General features: G+C 39.0%; 1 protein-coding gene across 2 annotated transcripts in view; it reads left to right on the forward strand.

The window, feature by feature from the left end:
* LOC149789964 (uncharacterized) overlaps positions 1–22,679 on the forward strand; it is a 112,026-nt gene extending 89,347 nt beyond the window's left edge. For both annotated transcript variants that reach the window (XM_089972050.1, XM_089972051.1), the window contains 3 exons: positions 15,243–15,344; positions 18,641–18,840; positions 20,234–22,679. In XM_089972050.1, the coding sequence (XP_089828176.1) occupies positions 15,243–15,344; positions 18,641–18,840; positions 20,234–20,928 (997 nt within the window). In that variant the 3' untranslated portion in view covers positions 20,929–22,679. The remainder of the gene's footprint in view (positions 1–15,242; positions 15,345–18,640; positions 18,841–20,233) is intronic.
* Positions 22,680–22,785: the final 106 nt, after the last annotated feature.

Consider the following 22,785-nt stretch of genomic DNA (forward strand, 5'->3'; position numbering starts at 1 on the left):
CGATGATCCCATGAGGTGTTTTCATTTTTTCGAGTTGCTCTGTCATTCTAGGTAGTCTGTCCTTAATCGCTTCAACATCAGTTTTGATTGTTTTTATTTCCCCTCCATACGCGTCTACATTTTTTTTGTTCGCTTCAATATTAGTTTCGAGTTGCTCTGTTATTCTCGGTAGTCCGTCTTTAATCGCTTCAACATCAGTTTTGATTATTTCTATTCTCCGCAAATTCGCGTCTATATTATTCTTGTTCGTTGCAACATTAGTTTTGATTGTTTCTATTTCCCGTGTATTCTCGGTCATACTTTTTTTGTTCGCTGCAACATCAAGTTTGATTGTTCCTATTTCATATGTATGCACGTCTATACCTTTTTTGTTCGCTGCAACATCAGTTTTGATTAATCCTATTCCCCGCCAATACGTGTCTACATTTTTTTTGTTCGCTTCAATATCGGTTTTGATTGTTCCTATTTCCTGTGTATGCGCGTCCACACCCTTTTTGTTCGCTTCAACATCAGTTTTGATTGTTCCTATTTCCTGTGTATGCGCGTCTACACTCTTTTTGTTCGCTTCAATATCAGTTTTGATTATTCCTATTTCTTGTGTATGCGTGTCCATATTATTTATGATCGTTGTAACATCAGTTTTGATTGTTTCTATTTTCCGTCTATGCGAGTCTACATTATTTATGATCGTTGCAACATTAGCGCCGATTATTTCTATTTCCCGCTCATGTACTACTACACCATTTCTGATCTCTGCAACATCAAGTTTGATTGTTTTTATTTCCTGTCCATACGCAGTGATATCATTTATAGTTGTTGTAATCTCATCCGGTCTGGTATTTTTTTTACCAAAGAATTTATCAAAGTTGTCATCGATCCTGTTAACATTTTTCCGTAACGAGATAAATTGGCCCGACAGCGTTGCAAAATCCAAAATAGCACCCATTATTGCTGCAAGATTTGGTTCGGTTACCGCCGGGGTCCCGAAAAAACTAGCGGTAGTGAGTTGTATATCGGTGATAGATTTTTTCACCTCGGTGGCAGATTTTTTCACCTGCGCGTCAAGTTCGGTCACCAATCTATCCAACCTTATAAAACCGTCTTTGACTAATGTTACCGCCGATATATGTTCACCCGGTTTGAGTCGTCCGTCGCCGGTATACAGCGCGATAGTGCCCTCGGCGGCGTCACGCTGTCGTGTTAAAACGTCATTCAGCGACACATTACCGGATTTCAATTTACCCTGGCGGTCTTGAAATACAACTATTTCGCCTGGGTCAACACTGGTTAAATTCAACGTATCAGCGATTTCATCCTCGATTAGTTTTTTTATGTCATCGGTGGCGGGCGTTTCCGTGGATCCTTTCAGCGCCGAAACCGGTCGCCCCCAGATATCAATCATTATTATTGTAAAAAAAAACAGCGTTTCTAATTAACCCGCCGGGCCTCTACGACCCCACTAGTGTATTCGTTTACAACCACATGAGGTGGTTTCCGCGATGATGAAATCGCCGCGAGTACGTTCAATACCTCACGGCCGCATATCGGTGGGTCACTTAATTGCTGTGTTGGCAGCGTGGAATAAAAAACCCGGGCTGAACACGCCCGGGCTGAACACGTCCGGATATACCGCATAAACTCGTTCGGCGGGGCTAACCCGTATGAATCAAAATAGACGATCGCGCGCGGATCAATCGCGTACGCAACCCAATGAGTTCCCGCTCCGGAGGACCCATCGAGGTTAATTATGCCGGTTTCAATATTTCTTGGTGCCGCCGGTAATTGATCCCTCATAAAAACACCTCTGAAGTTTTTTATCGCTAACGCGTTTGCGGCGTCTATTAAATCAAAATTAGACATTGGAGTCATAGACTCAGGAGTCATTGACTCCCGAGTCAATAAACGGTTCCCGGTAGTCTTAGACCCTTTCCCGAGTACCATGAATACGGGGTTCCCGGTAGTCTTAGACCCTTTCCGGCCACGGGTCGTTTTTTTTTGTAGCCTTTCCCGGTTGCCTTCTTCAATGCCATTTCCGCCGCGGTACCAACGGCTCCTAACGCCGCCGCCTTAGCCACTGCTGGTGCGGCCGCGGCAATCAACGCTGGAATCGCGGCTAACAGCGGAAATATCCCACCGGTCTTTTCCATGTTTTTAATTGCTGCGGCTGAAAAATCTATTTGAACACCCTTTTTATTCTTCATCGCATCATTGAAATGTTTTATTTGACGCGCCGTCAACGATATCTTATGATTACCACCTGCCATCTGTGACGGCTTCAGCGTTATTGTGGTTCCGCATTGTTTAGCCGACTTTGATCGTAATTTCTTGACTTGACCATCAGTCAACTCTACACTGACGACACTATACGACATTTATTGTAAACGCGTTTGTGCTTTCAATTACATGTTTTCCACTGGCGCATCAACGATTCTCATTCGTCCACCAACACCTTCCAACAGCATTGATTTATCGCTGAGAATGACAGCAACCGCTCTATAATTAACACCACCCGGGGCTATACGAGCTCGGAAGTGTATATCAACGACGGATTGTCTCGTTAAATCAAGATGTTCCAGCGAAAAATAATAAATCGGATACAGCTTTTTAAAATCAAGTTGTGATATTTGCAAACCAGTGTCGACGTTTTGATCACGACCCATATATGACAGCAATCGATGATACACACGTGCGACATGGTTGTCGCCGTAATTAAGCTGTATATCCTCGGATGGTTCCTGTTGTCCGTTTATTCTCAGCGAAACATCCCTGACTCCTAATTGATCAAATATCATATGGCTGTGTTCTTGATTACCCAATCGTTCCCTATTCTGTAGCGCTATAAAAATATGACGCGGGGCTGAAACACCCTGTTTTGATGCTAGGTGCCATGTAAACGTATCGGCGACGTTATCCTCTTTAGCATCAGTTGTTACCGCTAGCCAACTCAACAACGATTTTCCTCCCTGTTCCATAAATGCTAACAATCGTGCTTCCGTGGTAACTGATGGAGTCAGCACCGGCATCCACAATGCCATTTTAGTTAAAATGACTTTACCGGCAGCGACGCCAGCAGCACGCCATATTGCATTGTTATCATCGCCCCTTCGCGTCAGCGCGATTGTATGCTTAGCCCCATAGATAACTTTTCTAACATTTCTGCAGAATCCAAATATGTGATGGAGTGGAATCGCGCATGAAAACTGTCGGCGTGGTCCTTGCAACATCCCTACTCGTGCTGCGAATCCCATATTGTAATTATTGTTAAGACTTTTCATAATATTGAACTCAGCGTCCGGTCTTGCTCTGCGGTCTGGATTGGCTGCTTCAGCCTGTGGGTCAGTTGCGGTATCTCTTTCCACCAGCACGTTGATGTACTGAAGATGATCAGCGTTATTAGTGGTGTCCTTTGCGAACATTATAGATGGGCCCGCCGATCTTGTATAATCATCCGAGTATCTCGCTAACCCAATTATCGTCGTTGCAACATCAACCTCGCGTTCTATTGATTCAATTTCTCGCCCGTCAATAAGATATCTGGCACTCTCAAATAACGCCATGATACCGTTGTTGACGAAGCCAACTCGAACACGATGGTCATCTGCGTATGGTGCATTATCGGCAGCATTTGTCACGAGTTCTCCCTCAATTTCGATAAACGCTTCACACGGCAGAAAGTATCTACTGGTATCTTGGACTTGAAGTTCAATTCGCGATCGTAGGTCAGGTTGCGCTGCATAATAAGAATAAAATTGATAATCACGGACAGAATCATCCCTGCGCACTGGGGCGTCCATATCAAACGCGGGGTCAGCGGTTCGCGCAAACATTTTATTATTATTCATGTCGGTGTTTTCAATTGAAATCCATCAACGTCGTTTTCGTCGTAGACCACTCCCCGCTATCGCGTTCATGAGCGCGTTGGTTGCCGCATCGGCTGATGGCGAAGTCGCCAACGACGGAGTCGTCGCCAACGACTCTAATTTTTCTTCCACGGCGTTATTTATTACTTTACTGACATTTGCAGGCATCACTATCGTTGATGGCATCTGTTTTCTTTTTGAAAATCTCTTGGATTTCACCAATGACATTAGTTTGTCCCGCGCGGCTGAAAGCGCCTTTCCGGCAACATCTCCAATAGCACTAATACCCTTATCACGAATAACATCAATAGCCTTCATTCCTAATTGTTTGGCTAACGGCGCTACTTTTGGAGCCATTCTTGTAAATAACCCCGCAATGGTGCTACCGAGACCATCTCCATAGTACGCGCGGTAAACAGGCAATCGCGAGTTTACCACGTAGACGAGTACTGGTTTATCATGGTTGTAGTGTATGATCATCCTTATTAAAAACACCAGTTTTCCAATTAATCATCCACGAGCTCGTCTATGAGCGTTCGATATGCATTAATGTCCATAATACCGCCTGTAAATAACCGCTTGCAAATATCAGCGGCCTCATTGATTATTTCCGTAGAGTTATTTCCGGCTCGTTTTCCTCCGATTAGTACTTCCAGCCGTGATATATCACTGAGAACACTACCAGGACAGGTAACGCCGTAGGATTCTTTACCAACAGAGTATCCTTTTCCTTTTTTTGGTGTTATAATCTTAACTTCCTTGTGGAATGCGTCGTAATCGGATTTACTACGATGTGTTAATGCATCTTTATGTTTACTTGCTAAATACACTATTCTTGCCCAGTCCTTTAACGACTTTATATTTTTCTCGTAACCGCTATTGATATGCTTCTCATCTCGTATGCTCTTAGCAAAATTGTTGGCAGTAAAATTAATTAATTCTTCCCTGTTGCTGAAGTCTCTAATTTGATCTATTGTGCTCTTCTTGAGTACAATACGGGGTATATTCCTCTCTTTTTCTTCCGGTATTTCTTCTTCGGGTATTTCTTCTTCTGGTGTTTCTTCTTCTGGTTCTTTCGCAGTAGCGCCTAGTTCTTCCTCGTCGGCCATTGTAACATAAGGTTCTTGTGGTTCGGTTATAGCGAGTGGTGGTGGCCTCCGTGTTGTAGCAGCCGCTATTTTTGCAGGGAGTGTTTCTAAAGACCTTTTTGTTTGTTTTGTCTCTGCCGCTATCTTTTCAAGCGCACCAAGAACGGGTACAGTTACCGCCGTAACATCCTTAGTCGCTTTAGTTACCGGGGCAAATAACTGTTCACTTCCAACAGCAAAATCAGTTTGCATTTGTTGTCGCGTTTGAAGTTTCTCTCTCACTCTGTCTCGTAACGGTATAAACTTTCTAAGCGCTGCTAGCCGCTCTCTGGCTAGCCGAGTAGTAAGTGATTCACCTACCATTATTGTAAATTGATCCGCAATTTTCTAATTTTCCGCCGAGTGTACCATCGGGAGCTCCACGGAGTTTTCGTCTATAATCCTTCTAATGTTTTTGATCTTACTAGAAATCTCCCGGCGTCGTTCATAAACACGTCCGAGTTTTTTTCGTATTATTTCAACGGCAGTGAATAGTCCAATGAATGCATTTGCGTCATTGTGGTACAGGTTCTCATTAATCGTATGTTGTAATCGTTTTATAAAAAAATACTCGCGGGCCAGGGTAAAACGCCCCCGTTTCGACTGTTCGTTAATAATCTCATAATCGGATAATATTTTTTCACTGTCGAGACCATCAGATAATTCAATTCCTTGATTTTTTAATTTTGAAATCTCAGTTAATATATTATTGATGTCTTGGGAATCCATATTCTTATAAACATCTTATTTCTAATATCAAAAATTTTAATAAAATTTAAGTTTAAAGTTTAATAAAATTATTGGGGTCATTTTTGACCCCGTTTTTTGTATGGACAGTACAATGCCGTAGATCTCCACTCGAGTGTTGTGGCAGATTGCAGGCATACATGGACAGTACAATGCCGTAGATCTCCACTCGAGTGTTGTGGCAGATTGCAGGCATACATGGACAGTACAATGCCGTAGATCTCCACTCGAGTGTTGTGGCAGATTGCAGGCATATACATATACTTAATTAAGGATGAATATATTTACAATGAAATGATTGATGGATGATGGGACGACACAAGACAGCACAAACATAAAACGGCGGGGCGGAACTCTACGGCCAATTCAACCAATCAAAAGCAACCCAATTAAATTAACCCGGTTGCATGATTGTGAACAAAAGACAACCACACGCCCGGGTCAAGAGCGTGGGTTAGTTTTGATTAGTTGAATTGGTTTTCGAAAGCCCCAGGCTTATAACGAGTCAACTTATATATAAAGTGACTAATACAGCGGCGTCAGTCACAAGGTGTGTGTTAATTTGAATTCCCTTGAATCGTTGAATCCTTAAATACTTATTAATGGTGTTTCACGGCATTTAAATGAAACCAAATACTCAAATAAAACATTAAAAAAAAGAATACAGCTGTTAGATAACAGCGTGTATTTCATTAGTTTTCATCGTAAAATGATTAATTAATCGCAACATTAATTGGACTTCAAGGGACGTAACTCTTGTCATGCGACGCTATCACAAAACGAGTTATCTCCCTTTGATGTTATATATGAAAATCGAATTCTGTGACTCGTCTTTTTTGAGATCGCTGTTTGATATACTCGTTCTGCTACTCTTCGTATTGAGGCGATACAAATGTCAAAATATTTTCCTGCCTCATTCATCGACTGAAATATTTTTTCCTCGTGAGTTGTTGTATCAAATGACTTTACGGGTTTTGCTTTCTTTGAGTATTTACCAGTTTCCCCTTTTTTGGTATTTTGACTTTGCGAGATAGCTTGCAAGTTTGTAAGAGAATTATCAGTCTTATTATTATTAATATGATCAATAACAAACCCATTCTCGATTAATCCGTTAAATGCTTCAAATACCGCCCTATGAACAAAATACTTCTTTTTTCCGGCACCAAACATCAAATATCCCTGATTATTTTTCCATCCAACCGGCTTCTTCAGTCTACAATTTCTAACAACGCCGTCGCGAGATGCCTCGTAATTAACAAACACAGGGTGAGGTCTGAACTCTTGGTCCATTTGTATAATAATACTACTTGTCTAATTCATTATTTGGTTTAATTATAAACCTTTCAATGTAGTCTTGAGGAGTTTTGATGATTTTGTCGGCGGTGGGGTCGATGACGGCGTTTTTTATTCGTTTATCGTAATAGCGTTTTAGTTCCCTGTATCGCTTTCCGCCACAATTGATACACAACTGCGATTTTCCTCTTACACCGACGTGACAAACCAAGCACGGTAGGGGGCCAAGAGAACCATTACGAACGCTTTGTAAATGATACCCGCAGAATTCACCTCTGCATGATTTATTGCACGGGGTTGTCGACCCAATCATCAACCATTTGCATTTATTCATTATACTATATTCTTTTATTTAAATACTTGTTTTAATTATATGGATGAGTTTGAGAGATTAGCAGTAATTAAGCCCCGGAAAAATATTAAGTTCAATCTCGATAGAGTCCTCAAGGACACACCAAAAGCGTTAATAAACGATAAAACCCTGTTGAGTAAAATACGCGATTGTATCAATGAATTCAAGCGTGATGGTGCATCTCATAGTTGGTCAACATTTCGAATTGATGGTGTTGTTGATGCTACCATGAACGACAACCGCGCAGCAACGATAATATCACAACTTGACGGTAAAAGGTATTTCTTCAGAGTAAAATTCATTGTCCGGGTGGAATCAGGCGATTGGATCATGCGTGATAAATTTGAACCAGTTCTCAGCGACAAGAAAACAGTCACTGTCAGCCGCGACTCCAAGCCGGGGTTGTTAACCGGAATTGACAGACCATACTATGAACGAGCGTATCCTGAAACAGCAGTTGTTTATGGAATATACCCGTTAAATAAGAAACCTGATATCGGAAAACTGAAACCGATGAAACAGTCAACTGGGATAAATTGTGTAGCAGAACGAATAATAGAGCATTTTACAAATGCATGTCGAGGAAACAAATTGACTGATTTACGACGTAGCAAAATCAACCAGTGGGAACTAACCGTAAAAGAGCGTGGAGCAACCATCAGCGACATAGCGAGATTAGAAACGTCGTTGAGATTTCCAATAACCGTTACAACAATAACCGGTGAAGTATTATACGAATCAAAGTACAAATCAAATGGGGCCCCAATCAAAATTATTGATCATAACGAACACGCATGGACGCCCGCGATCACAATATTTCCACGGGATAGAACAGTAAAGTATATACCCAAAGAATTCCTGGGAGAACAATTCTCCAGGGATGGTTTTCTCGCGGAGAGGAAACTATTTGATGCTATTGCCTACTTGTGTAAAAACGACCCTGTATCAGTGTGGTTACTTCGCAGCGCTGAAAACGATGCGGATACCTTTGATCAGTTTGTAAGACCAAACGGCGAATTATATCGCACTGAAGCATTTCACAACAGGATGAAAAAAACCGCCATGGAATTTGAAGAGCATGATGAACAACTGCTAACAAATTGTTTTACAATTCCATCGGTTGTAGCTCGTGTTGCAGCAAGGAAAAATGCGTGGAGACCAACGCGCAGGGAATTTCTACCGGATGTACAATCCAGTTGTTTGGAATACTATCACGGTGGACTATGGAACACTGAATACAACCGCGACGCTATGATCTCGGTTGATATGGTTGCCTGTTATCCAGCGAGTTTTCTCGGGTATGGATCCGCCGCTGAGTACTTTAGACGATTTGGACACCCCAGTCATGAAATGACTCGTGTTGCTATTAATGGACCACTGCCTGATTTTGATTTAACCGGATTCGCTCGCATAGTATCATTTGAATTCGCGGCAGGACTCCATCGCTGTTGCTATATTTGGATCGGTAGACACATGGCTGAAAAGAAGTGGCTGCCAATAGCGCTGCTACGGTATATGATTGATTGTAGCATGCTAGTTTCGTTGATTGTCAGTGACGCGATTATATCATACCGGGCACAGACTGAAGTCTGGTTACCAGAACCGGAGCGTCTAGATAGCATAATTGACGAGTCCAGAAAAAACATTGATGCCGACGAGGAATATATCATCGAATGGTCCAGGAGGATATTTAACCAACGAAACCGCGAGGCAAAAGATCTCGGTAGAAGAATAATTGGTAAGTTCACACAAGGTGGAAAAAACCACGACTACAAACGATATTGCTCACGGCTGATTATAGATGACGCAGAATATGATTTCGTAATCAAGGACGCAGTGGCAAAAAATAGATACGTGAACTGCAAAACAGCTTTCTTGTCCAATGGAACGAGGTTGGGTACAGTTGTTACCTACAGCGATGGAGACAGCCCGGCGTATCCACATTTGAGGGCGTCTATGCTGGGTTATGCCGCTATCAATTTATTCTCGATGATAAATAGATTCCCCGATACCGCGGTTAGAGTAGCCGTTGATTCATTTTATGTTGACGTAGCGTATAAGGGAAACGTAGCCGAGTTTACTAGTCCGGACGAGAGTTGGGGTACATGGAGAATTAAAAATGAAATACGACGCGATTATTCCCCGTCAGCAGATGTCACCGTTGAGAACAACTACTTACGCGGTGATAAATTGTCAGAATGGTCTAATGCACCATCGTGTTCTGATCCAATTTGTAGACACAAGACGGTTTATTTAAGCGGCTGTGGCGGGTCAGGAAAGACGACTCGGGCAATTGAATTATTTCGAACGCGGGCAAGTATAATCGTGCTTACACCGACCCATAGACTAGCGCGAGAGATAAAACAACGAAATGTTGACACCGTTACTTATCACAGCTTTTTTCGATACAGCGGCGGTGAGTGGACTCCTGATCGAATGGGTGAAAAATTTATTCCCGACATTATCATCTGGGATGAGATATGTACTGTTTCGTTAGATACTTTACAAATGTTTCTTGAGTGGTTGCTGCGCGCGAATACAGCGGTAATCATGTGTGGAGATCATGGCCAACCACCACCATTTGTCGGCGAGGGTCCACATGATTGGTTAAGGGGTTTTGTGGACTATTATGAAGAAACCGATACTGATTACCGAGCACTTGATGAACAACTGCGCGAGGTTAAAAAACTAATCAGATTACAGCCGGATAGAGTTCAGTGTGAAATAATCCGCGAGGTGATTCCGGAAACGCCGTTAAATGAATTCTGGGAAACATGGAGACCAAACGATTTGATTGTAGCGAGTAGAAAGATAGTCAGAGACACACTTCAGCGGAGGTTGTTTACGTTGCATAAGGAAAAGTTTCCAACGCGTCCAGTGCCATTATGTTATAAACCCGCGGACACACGGCGGCAGAACATTGAAGTTGAAATTCCAGCCCCGACAGCGTCGGGGACAAAAAAACAAATTCTCGTGCTGAATGATATCGTGCTCGTTGATATCAGCGTCGTCGAGGACGCGCTACGTGCTGATAAATCCCCGTGGACGCTAGGATACGCAACAACAATACATTCCTCGCAGGGACTAACCATCACGGACACAATTGTTTGGATAGTTGATAATCGCATCGAATGGTCGAATCTAGTCTATCTTGCAGTGTCCAGAGTACGAAGGATAAATCAGCTTCGAAGAATTGTTATTGACGGAGCCGGTGACGGAGTCACTGACGAAGCCGGCGACAAAGTCACCATCGATGCAAGCGTCATTGATAGAAAACTCTCGGGTTACCGCCAACAGGATAAAAAAAAAACAGCGGCGTTTTGATATTGATGCCGAATTAATAATCTCGCTACGACAACAACAGAATAATCACTGCGCGAGTTGCAATTGTATAATGAGTTGGCGTTATTCGGATAAAGACACTCGCCAATTTACCGTGGATAGGATCGATAACAGTCTCGGTCATGTCAAAAACAATGTGAGGTTGACCTGTCTTGAGTGCAATAGACGCAACGGCGCTAGTTAAGACCACGTGGGGGCAATTGAGTATCGTTAGGTATCACTTGTAGTTGCTCGCGTGTAAATCCGCGCTGAGGAGCAGTTGAATCCAGTCTATAGATCGGTGGTCTACCAGTTGATCGTGTTATCGTTGATATGTTATGTGTGGTAACACTCCAAATAGGATCAGTAGCTCTTTTTTTACCGCCTTCAAGCTCTCCTGGTTCATACAGATATCTGACAGTGACATCGCCGAGAATCGGCTTGGAAACGCTATCTATTTTTGATCTTCCGGGTATATACTTTTCTTTAATCGCGTCGCTGGGCTTCATGTTGATTGCTCGGGTAATCTCGTTATTTAACGCGGCAATTACGCCTGGCAACCTTTTGACCCATTCACGAGATCGTTTTTCTTGGATGAATTCCTTCGCGTATTGATATCCAAATAACCGTTCAGCGAGAGTCCGATTGAATCGTTCAACAATTGCCTGATCACGATGTAGCGCAGTATGACCTCGTCGTATCGTGACGCTATGATGTTTCAGCGTTGATAAAACAGCGCCGCGAAATTCACTACCGGGATCAACTTGTAATAGATTTGGCCAGCGCAGAGGGCCTCTTCGATAAATTCTTTCAAACGCAGCGGCTACTTCAGTTGCCGACTTTGTTTTTAACGACTCCGCTTGTTTGTATCGACTCGCAACATCAACTACGGTTAGCGCGTATTTGTAACCGTTGTCATGCGGCAAAAATAGTATATCAGCCTGATGAACTTCATTAGGCACGCCGACATCAAAGCGAGAGAAGTTGATTTGTTTAGGCGGTGGTAGATAGATTTGCCATATAGCCTGTTTGGATAACCAATTAGCCGCAGTGGTCTTTGTTACCTTTGCAGCGCTTGCAAGCTTACCAATTGCGGCCTTCCCCTTCCAGTATCCTCTCGGAGAATAATAGATGGAATCCATGTTGTTATTATAAACGCTATCGTTTTCAATTACCAGCGCCAGAAGCTCCGCTTCCAATCATTAATTTACCTTTCATAGCCGATTTTACCAACCATGAGGCCAATTTTTCTTTCACGGATTTATCAGGAATAGCATTTAGCGCGTGAATTAATTTTACATCCGCGATATGACGCTGTTGCAGATCGCTACTTTTGTAAGCAACATCATGAGCATGACACGCCTTATCGATAGCGTTTATTGGATACTCACCGGGTTTGGGCTGATTTTGATCATCGAGTCTAATATCTAATCGTGTTCCGGGGCCACAGTAGTTATATCCTGGGAGGTGCTTTTCTCCTGGATACTTTGCCCACGGTGTTCCGGGGAGTTTTGCCAATTTGGCTGCGATGTCACCTCCTCGCTTTTTTTTAAAACATCTCCGGGTCTAATAGAAATAAATCTAAATTTCTTTGTACCGCATTGTACACACTTACCAGTAAGCGCCGATCTGTTATTTCTTGTTGTAGCGGTTGTCATATCATTTGTGCCAGTACGCACTCTACACTTCACACAATATAGATCCATAATTTATGTATAGAGATATGAATATAATTGATTTTTCGGCGACTAAAACAAGAGAACCAGTTAAGCATGTTGCAGCGTTACCAAACTCGATCCGGATGATTATCATCGGACCATCTGGATCCGGCAAGACGCAATTGTTACTCAATTTAATAATGAGATGGATGAAGTGGGATAAGTTGTATTTGGTTGCTCCTAGCGTAGATGATCAACGATGCTACGAGGTGTTGAAAGATTTCAACGAGAATGCATCAGCGATCGCTAAAAAAAATGTCATCGAGTTTATTACAGATATCAATGATGCACCAGGTATCGATGATATTGATGGCGATGTTAACAATCTAGTCGTGTACGATGATGTTATGTTAGACAATCAAAAAAACCCAGCTAGGATATTTTCCAGAGGCAGGCATAAAAACACTGACGTGATATATGTCACTCAACGATACACTCAGATTCCAAAAGTAATTAGAGACAACTGTAATATTCTTGCTGTGTTCAACGGCGTTGATACACACACGCTACGAAATATTTGGCAGACATGGTGCGGCGGTGACATGGACTTTAATGTTTTTCGAAACTTTTTTAGTCATGCTCAGTCGACCCCACATGGATTCGTAACGATAAATTTACATGATCCTCGGACACGATATCGTATCGGACTTGACCAAATATTCGGTTAGTTGTAAATAATTTTCATTGTAAATAACCACTTAGCAGCAGAGGGGGCGATGACATCGACGCGGTCGTCGATGTGCTTACTGGACGCTGACGACGCTGGGATCGGCGCGCAGAAGGTATTAATTAAACCAAATGACGTCCGGACGATCCCCTCGACGACGACATCGTTTTTTTTTTACCAGGCGCTGACGACACTAGATCGTTGAGTGCAGAAAGTAATAATTAAGCCAAATGACGATTGGACAAAATGTCGGATTCGCCCCCTCTGCTGCTCAACAAGGGTCACGTGATCATCATCTGGAAGTTTATAGAAGCAAGTACTTGTTACAGATCACGTTTACCCAGTATGACCCTGATGATTACCAATCATTTTTACTCTAAGAAATAAAAAATTGTTTATATCTTAAAGACAAAGTTCCATCATGTCCTTGGAAACAACCAACCATTTTAAAATAAAAAAGAACATGTTTATGAAGGTTGCTACAAATTCAGAAACAAGGTCAGGATTGAGATCAACACCTGGTGTTTATATACTAACAGTCAGTGTCAAACTATTTTCTACAAAATTATCATCTCTATTGAATAAATTTACATTACAGTATCATGTAATGAAAAAAAAAATATAAAAAAACGGACAATTAAATTGATATAAATATATATTAAATCAGATATAATTAAATCAAATATACCTAACATATCAGAGATGGTTTTAACACTCAGCAGTTGAGAAGAAGAAATGGTCTTGTCTTGAATTCGTGGGAGTTCTCTTTGGCTGATAGTTGGTCCTTTCTGTAACAAGATAACCAGGTGGGATTTCAGATTTACAACAGAACACTTTTGATGGTGATAAAAATGCAATGTTTAATAACGAACGACTTGAATGAGCAATTAATTATGATTAATATGTGTGTGTACATGATCCAAATATTGGATCAATTAACATAAAATGCACTGACTTAATAATGAAAACACAAATAAATGACTTTACATAGTGCAAGCACAAGGGATGAGTGATTCACAGTGATTTCACAACAAAAGAACAATGTGTTTTACTCAAATAGTAAAACAAATGTAATATTTTACTCGTATAGTAAAATGTATTCACTCAAATAGTGAAATTATGTAAACAAAAGGCACATATATACAAATTATCTTTACAGTCCCCAAAACACTGGGTTTTACAAACCCCAAAAATTAGCCCACGGCTAAAAGATTACATGTATGGAGTTACACACTCCATCACCAGCACACTAGGCTACCTGTCACACTGGCCAATCAAGCTGTTAGTATTCCAGATTGGTCATTCAAGAAGTCGGTGCCCACCAATCTCGGCCAGCGATGCCCGATCACCTGCTACTTGACCAGCAACACTGTCTATTCAGCTTCACAGCTGCTATGGTCGACTTCTGTGGTTAGCTCTGCAGCTGGCACCATGTCGATTTTGATCACTACGATAACTCTGATCACTCAGGTCAGTCCGACCACTCGGATCACTCTGTGATCACTTGGGTCAGTTCTATTGCTGAAGATGTGCAAGTCCTTAAAGTAAACTGCTCTCTGACAAGACATTCCGTAATGTCAAGATTTAATCTTACAGTGAGGCATTTATACACAGACGAAGTCGTCATACATTGTCTGTGTGCTGGAAGCATTCAGTTTTTCCCATTGAAAGTACTTCGCACTGGCGGCATAGGATGAACCAAACTCGCTATTTTGAAATATTGTACAATATACATAAATCACCCTCAGGTAACGTTGTTCACAAAAAATGAAACCCAAGTACATGTATTTAATAAATAAAAGGATTTATACAATTCCATGACACCTTCAAGATATTAATTTATATTATCCATTATTTTGGAACAGTTTGCACAAATTTGGCACATTAAATGTGGATAAAGGCATGGGACTGCAGACAAGCTTTTGTTTAGTTTCTTTCTCATGCAAAAACATTAAAATATTTTATGTCTTTTTTGTCTTTAATACTACAGAAGAAATATAATTTTTCATTTAGAAAATAATACTTTTCAGCGTGATGACTTTACAGGATAAGTAAAATAAATTATTTGTTAATTAGTTGCAGGAACTATTCAGATATTCTTGAATTGTTTGTCAATGTAATAAATGAGTTTTTATTTGAATAATTTCTTCATTTCAGAACATTACAAGAATACTTTGAAGGACTCTTGCCACGAGACGATCCAAGAAAGACAAGATTCGCCATAAACTTTTTTACTACTATCGGCCTTGGTGGTTTGACGTAAGTTATTTTTCAATTCAGGCTTCAGGTTTGTGGTTGGATTCCTATGATTAACTGTATGCTTATCTGACTTATTTTTCACTGATACACATGTCTGGCTGTATTTAGTGATACTTTTGTGTGTATGTGTATGTGTGTGTGTGTATATATATATGTGTGTGTGTGTGTGTGTGTGTGTGTGAAACCTTACTATAGCTTGATGGATGGGGTCCACAGGTAACATCGTGCTATGTAATGTGTTGTGCAAGTCAGTTAATTAGGAAATGGTTCATGTATTTTCCTAGGTTTTACAAATGGTGTTTGGGAAAGTGGTGCACAGGAGTAGGTGCAAGCTATGTGCTTCAGGAGCACAGTTATCATCTTAAATCTATGCATATCCCATGAGAAATAATGCAAACACAGTGATTGTATATTTAATAATTGATATTTAGCAGAGAACTATTTGTGTTGATAGTTGCACACTCTGAATAGGTAAAGTATTAATGCATGTACTCTGTGCTCTGATTTCAGTGTATCCATGAACCTACAATAATTCCATCAAAATTATACACAAAGAAACATAAGTTTTAAGTAATTATAGTGTAGATAATAACTAACCAGACCTTAGTGCAAAGAAAATAATCCAAAAACAATATAAGGAAATATAAGGGACATAATTCAGATTTTTGCACATGTACGTGTCAGGGTGATTAAGCAGTGTCTGTATAAATTGTACGTTAGAATTTTTTCTGCTAGATTCCATATGAATCAAACTAGTGAACTTCCTTTTGACAACAGCATGAATAATTGTTAAAGAGCAAATGGGGTCATTATTTTCAGAATGAATGATATGATTGACTAGTTGATTGATTGCACGATGATTGCCAATACGCCTAAGCCACTTTTTTGTGATGGTGACTTTCCTTTTATTTCATTGTATAATGCAGTGCCCAATAATTTCAACAAGCTTAAACTGCGAAATTGGTTTTGATAATTAGCAATTACATAATTAGATAAATTAGTTATTTTATACAATTCTGGTGAGAAACTTACTTCAATCATCATTTTGTTTGTGCTCGGTTAGCTTTTATAGAATTGGTGCCTTTTACAAATAAGCTAAGATCAGTATGGTACCAAACGTTAATGGACAGCAGTTTTTATGAAGGAAGCATGTAGGGTTATCCATGTCTGTTTGTGATCCATCTTATATAGCACACATTTTTTTCCCACTAAATAACTTTTAAAAGATATATTACACTGAGAATAAACATATCTTAGATCCTAATATCAAAAAGACATCAGTTAAGTTTTCACCTTATTCCCGCTAAGTTTCACTTATGACCCATTTTTAGGACTATAAATTTCAGTATTGTACCACAAATTTTGTTTCCTCTCAATAACTTTGAAGAAGAGTACGGAATTTAACCATTTAAGTTTCAGTTATGACCCATGGTTTGGGCTAGAAATATTGGCCATGGACCCTGAATTTAACCATTTAAGTTTCAGTTATGACCCATGGTTTGGGCTAGAAATATTGGCCATGGACCCTGAATTTAACCATTTAAGTTTCAGTTATGACCCATGGTTTGGGCTAGAAATATTGGCCATGGACCCTGAATTTAACCATTTAAGTTTCAGTTATGACCCATGGTTTGGGCTAGAAATATTGGCCATGGACCCTGAATTTAACCATTTAAGTTTCAGTTATGACCTATGGTTTGGGCTAGAAATATTGGCCATGGACCCTGAATTTAACCATTTAAGTTTCAGTTATGACCCATGGTTTGGGCTAGAAATATTGGCCATGGACCCTGAATTTAACCATTTAAGTTTCAGTTATGACCCATGGTTTGGGCTAGAAATATTGGCCATGACCACAGATCTTATTTCGTCTTAGTAAGCAGAATACTTTGAATTGAACCATGTTTGATTGGTACCTCAGTAACAATATATCGGGATTGATTATCATCTGATTCTGTCAAAAATCAATTTAGTTGTGGTCTCTGTACAACTTAGATAATTACCCTTGCATTTTGAAACATCTTTATAAAGTTAGATGAAGAACAGTTAAAGACTGAAACTTATTTATAACAAACTGCTTATTTGACCAATTAGTTTTCTTTATTAGTATGGAATTTGTCAAAATTGAGAGAGAAAAAATGATCATGTATACATTTTAATCTAAATAAGTATTTCTTAATCTCCACACTAAATTTAATGTCAGGAATATTGATACCTACCATCTGTCCCAACAGCCTTCAATGCCACTGCTTATACTGGAAGAAAATATCTGAAAGTTGTTGATATCCTGTACATCCAGTTGATATCCAGTATGCATGGTTCATATTCTGTACACATGGTCGATATCCTGTACATACAGTTGATAACCAGTATGCATGGTTCATATTCTGTACACATGGTAGATATCCTGTACATACAGCTGATTTCCAGTACAGATGGTTGATATCCTGTATAAATGGTTCATATTCTGTACACATGGTCAATATCCTGTACATACAGCTGATTTCCAGTACAAATGGTTGGTATCCTGTACATACAGTTGATTTCCAGTACACATGGTTGATATCCTGTACATACAGTGATTTCCAGTACAAATGGTTGATATCCTGTACATACAGTTGATTTACAGTACACATGGTTGATATCCTGTACATACAGTGATTTCCAGTACACATGGTTGATATCCTGTACATATGGTTGATATCCTGTATACATGGTTTATATCCAGTACATATGCTTGATATCCTACACATATATTTGATATTCTGTACATATATTTGATATTCTGTAGTATTATGGTATTCATGTCCAAGAGTCTTTTTTTCTTCCCAGGTGTCCAGGTCAGATTAACACAAATTTCAGTTGCTGGCATTTTTGCATAATTTGTGATAATTTTATATGTGCAGCAGGAACACACAATTTGCCTGTGACCCAGGATTACTGTTGGGTGGGGAGTAATAAATTATGAAACAGTGAAAGTAGTTATATTTTTGCACAATGCTAAACTGGAATTTGTTATAATGGGTTATGTTATATTTGAAAATTGAAAGTGTACTTGCTTACAAGTTGGGTTCAACTGTAATCTGCATAGACTCTGATCTGCCATCACTTAATATGCTGGTAGATAATGTCTGTGTTGTTTGTTCTACTTATTACTCCTAAATAAACTGCATAGACCCAGGTCTGCCAACACAGTTTGTGATGGTAGATATGGCTCTGTGCATTTTGCAGGTATACCCGACTTTAAAGCAGATATATACAATACCGGTATTTACTCAGTATATCTTTCTACACAGTGATGATCTGAGGGATCACCTTAAGAATGTGTCCAAGAAGTTGATGCAGCAAAAAGAGGAAGAAGAGGAAGAAGAATCTTCATCATCTTCATCAGATGAGGACCAGGAAGATGATGGTGATGAGGGTAAAGAAGATGATAGTGACAGCGAAAACAGCTCATCTTCTGATGATTCTGAGTCCGACTCCAATGACAGTTCAGGTACAAATTAATAGTCATTTTAGCAGAACCATTTAATCTTCTTGACAGCTTGGCAGATAGACAGGATTGCCACTTTTCTTCAACAATATTCTCATTATTGCAATAAACTTTAGTTCAACAAAAATAAAAAAAACTAAGGAACTACTTATGTATTAATACACCATTCTTTGTTTTCTTGACAGTATTTGAAATAAAAAATTTTAAAATATAGTTTTGTAATTTATTTCTTCAGATTCATTATTTTTATAACTATATGGATGCGATATTGCCCGCAAATATCACCTTCCATGAAATTCTTGTACTTTATTGGTCTTGGTTATAATAATGTATAAATTCTCTAAGTCTGATGAATGTCCGCTTTTGTAAAATCAAGATTTACTGTGTAGCTTGAAAATGTGTGATCGTTACATTATGAAGTCCTTTATATGGAATCGTTTCCGACTTAATTGTATTGTATCGCTATTAACTCTTTGACAGATTGATCATTAAATTGTATGGCTGCAACTTCTGCTGCCTATTAAATGACAATGACAGTTTCTTTTACACAGTTTTGATAATTGTAATAAAAGTGATTTGAAAGAAAAAGATTAACAAAAAGACACAAGACCTTTCTTGATATCCTTAGCGATTTATTACCTGGCAATAAATTTGCCATAGTCTTTTTGTTGCCAAACAAAACTATGATCTCAGTGAATGTTTCATAATAACAAAATTCACTCACCAATATACATTTTTCATTGTGTATTTTATAAGAGGACTCTCTGATGTTCAACATATATGAATTGTATGGATTTTTAACACTCATTAAGCTGTTATTTATGAGTAATTAGTGATGGGGATACTTTTTCCAATACTTTCCTATGTAATCACTCTAGCTTAAGTAGGGGGCTCCGAGTGGCTAAGTAGTTTAAAGTACCCACCAATACGGATCTCACCTCTGTCTGCGTGGGTTCGAGTCTCGAGTTCGGTCAATGCTGGTTTGTGAGAAAGTTTGCCAGTAGCTTATCGTGGGTCGTTGGTTCTTTCCGGGGTTTTCCTGGGTTCTTCCTCCACCATTAATACTGGCCGCCATGTATAGCCTATCATGTGCTGAAAAATGGAATTAAACCCTAAAACAACAACAACAATTGTAACATCATTTTTTCTTCTTCACGGATATCAGTTTTCATGCTTTCGTGAAAAATGACAGTTTTAGTGGTAATTCATTTTGTGGACTGAGAAACAGCTGCTGTTGTTCTTAGAGAAGAATAACTCTTTGTTTGATCATTAAATTGGTGAGTGATAGCAACCACAAAATTGGTATGCCATAAACAATAATGACTTCCAAATATTTTACAGATTATTTGTAAATAATTTGATTTTATATAAATTAATGTATTGTTCAATTCTATAGGTTCTTCGAGTTCGTCAGATGAGGATCAAGGGAAGAAGAAATCAAGAGAAAAAGTGCAAAAACCCAAAGATAGACAGAAAGAAAGGGACAAATACAATGGTGTTCTTAAAGAAAAGACAGAATCAAAGGATAAAAAGAAAAGAACAGATTCAGATCAGGAAGATAGGTCACTGAGACAGGATAAAAGAGAAAAGAGGAGAAATGAGGTCAAAAATAATGTGGATGAAAATAATATGCATCAGTCCATGAGAAAGAAGTCTGATAGAAACAGTGATAGGACAGAGCTGGACTCTACAAGTATTTCTAAAAGGAACAGAAATGTTGATAAGGAAAATGATAGGGCTAGTGATAGAGACAGTAGGAAAAAAAATGATCGAAGAGATTTTGATGTCAGAGTTGGTGGAAGTGGATCAAGAGAAATAGAAGAGAGAGATTCTGATGAGCTCAGAAAAAACACAGAAAGGTCTAGAGATAGGACAACAGACTATGTTCACCGATTGGAGAGAAATAAAAAGGACAAGCAGGATTCAGGATCTGGTTCCAAGGACTATAGACGAAGGAGTAGGAGTTTTGATCGACAAAGATGGGATCACAGTTCAAGTCCCAAGGAAGTTAGGAGGAAAGAAAGATATAGAAGGAGTGTCAGTGAGGAACATATGAATAATATTGGGCGGGATAGTCGACGAAGGCGATAAAAAAAATATTGGTCGTGATAGAATGTCTTTTTTACATTTTTAATATGCTTGGAATGTGTCTGAAAAGAAAGATGATGCATGTAGAATATGTATAGTAAATATGTGAAAGATTGGAAGTTTACATTTTAAATTGATCTGATCACCCTTCACTTACTGATAATTCTTTTTATCATAGTGTACAGTGTTTTAGAAAGATTCAAACTTGAGATTTGTGTCACCTTCATAAATGCATGATTTAAACTTTAAGTTCCAAAAATTCAGGTTTTCACTTTCAGCCAGTCAAAAGTAGCAGCTGTTATTGTTGACTCTAATTTTAAACTTAGTCATCATGACTTTAATTTGTTTCACATAGCATTCCACCAGTCCATTTCTGATGGCAGCATTGGAAACTGAGTCCCATACTGAGTACATTTCTGGCAGCAACACTTGTAATTGAGTCACATTACTGAGTACATTTCTGATGGGAGCATTGGTAAACGAATCACATAATGAGTACATTTCTGATAGCAAGTCTGGTAATTGAGTCACATTACTGGGGGCATTTCTGACAACAGCATTGGTAAATTAATCACAGAATGAGCACATTTATGACAGCACGTCCAGTAACTGAGTCACATTACTGTGGGCATTTCTGACAGCAGCACTGATAATTGAGTTACATTACTGGGGGCCTTTCTGACAGCAGCACTGGTAATTGAGTCACATTTTTGCAGGCCTTTCTGACAGCAGCACTGGTTATTGAGTCACATTTTTGAGGGCATTTCTGATAGCAAGTCTGGTAATTGAGTCACATTACTGGGGGCATTTTTGACTGTTCTTGTTCAGTTAACTTGTTTCAGTTTATGAGAGAGTAAAATAAAATTTTAACAAGTTTTACAGCTAATTATGGAAATGTTTAAAATTTTATTTAAATTTTATTTGAATAATACTTGAGGGCATTAAATCTTTTTAAACTTTGAGCAAGATTTTAGAATTCAATTTATATATTATGTTTAGATTATTGCAGGACGTTTTTCAGTTCATCTTCAACAACGAAACATTCCACATTCATATGAAAATGATAATCAAATAGCTTTTGTCACATTTTTTTTAACATGGTAATATGCAGTATCGTAAAAATCCATCTAAATATTTTTATTTTTTTAAGGAAAAAAAGAAAGCACGACTCATTTCTCTGTCAGAAATATTTAGCATGAAAAAGTACTTTGTTGTACATTATTATAAAGTTTCAGTATTATTGGGAAAATGGCTGAATTATAAAAGCTCTGTCACTTTGGTTGAAAATTCTGTAAATGGAGGCCTAATTTGTTGTTGTAGAATCAGAAATGCCAGTTAAATTGTTTATTTTCCCTGTTACATTTACATTATTATCATCTAAACATTGTATGTTTGAAAAAATGCTTTAGTGGCATCTATACATGAACTACTGCTGTAGTACTTAGTTGTTGTCAGAAAGAAGAGTGAACAGATGTGAGAATGTCTTCATTTCAGTTTAGAATGTGTGCATATGATCAGAGTAAAAGAGATGCGCCAGTAATTTGTGTTGTAATTATCAGATTTAGTTCATGAATTAAAGAGTAAAGTGTACAGTTAATGAAACAAATGTGTATTTTGTATAAAATAGAAATGGATTAGCAGATAAATAGATTCTCAAGGTGACAAACTGAGACATGAACATAACACTTTTCAGTAAAATTTCTGATAAGAATTGTTAGATTTTCTGTCTTTGGTATAAAAAAAAATGCCTTTCAGATTCAGGTTTTGTATGATTGTACTCAAAATACTCCTGATTCCCTCCATCTTTCCCCCATTCCCCCATTCCACCCTAATGCTACTTCCATATATGCATGAAAAAAT

This window comes from Sinohyriopsis cumingii, chromosome 10, assembly GCF_028554795.1.
Source record: "Sinohyriopsis cumingii isolate HCF-2022 chromosome 10, ASM2855479v2, whole genome shotgun sequence".
Taxonomy (NCBI): Eukaryota; Metazoa; Mollusca; class Bivalvia; order Unionida; family Unionidae; genus Sinohyriopsis; species Sinohyriopsis cumingii.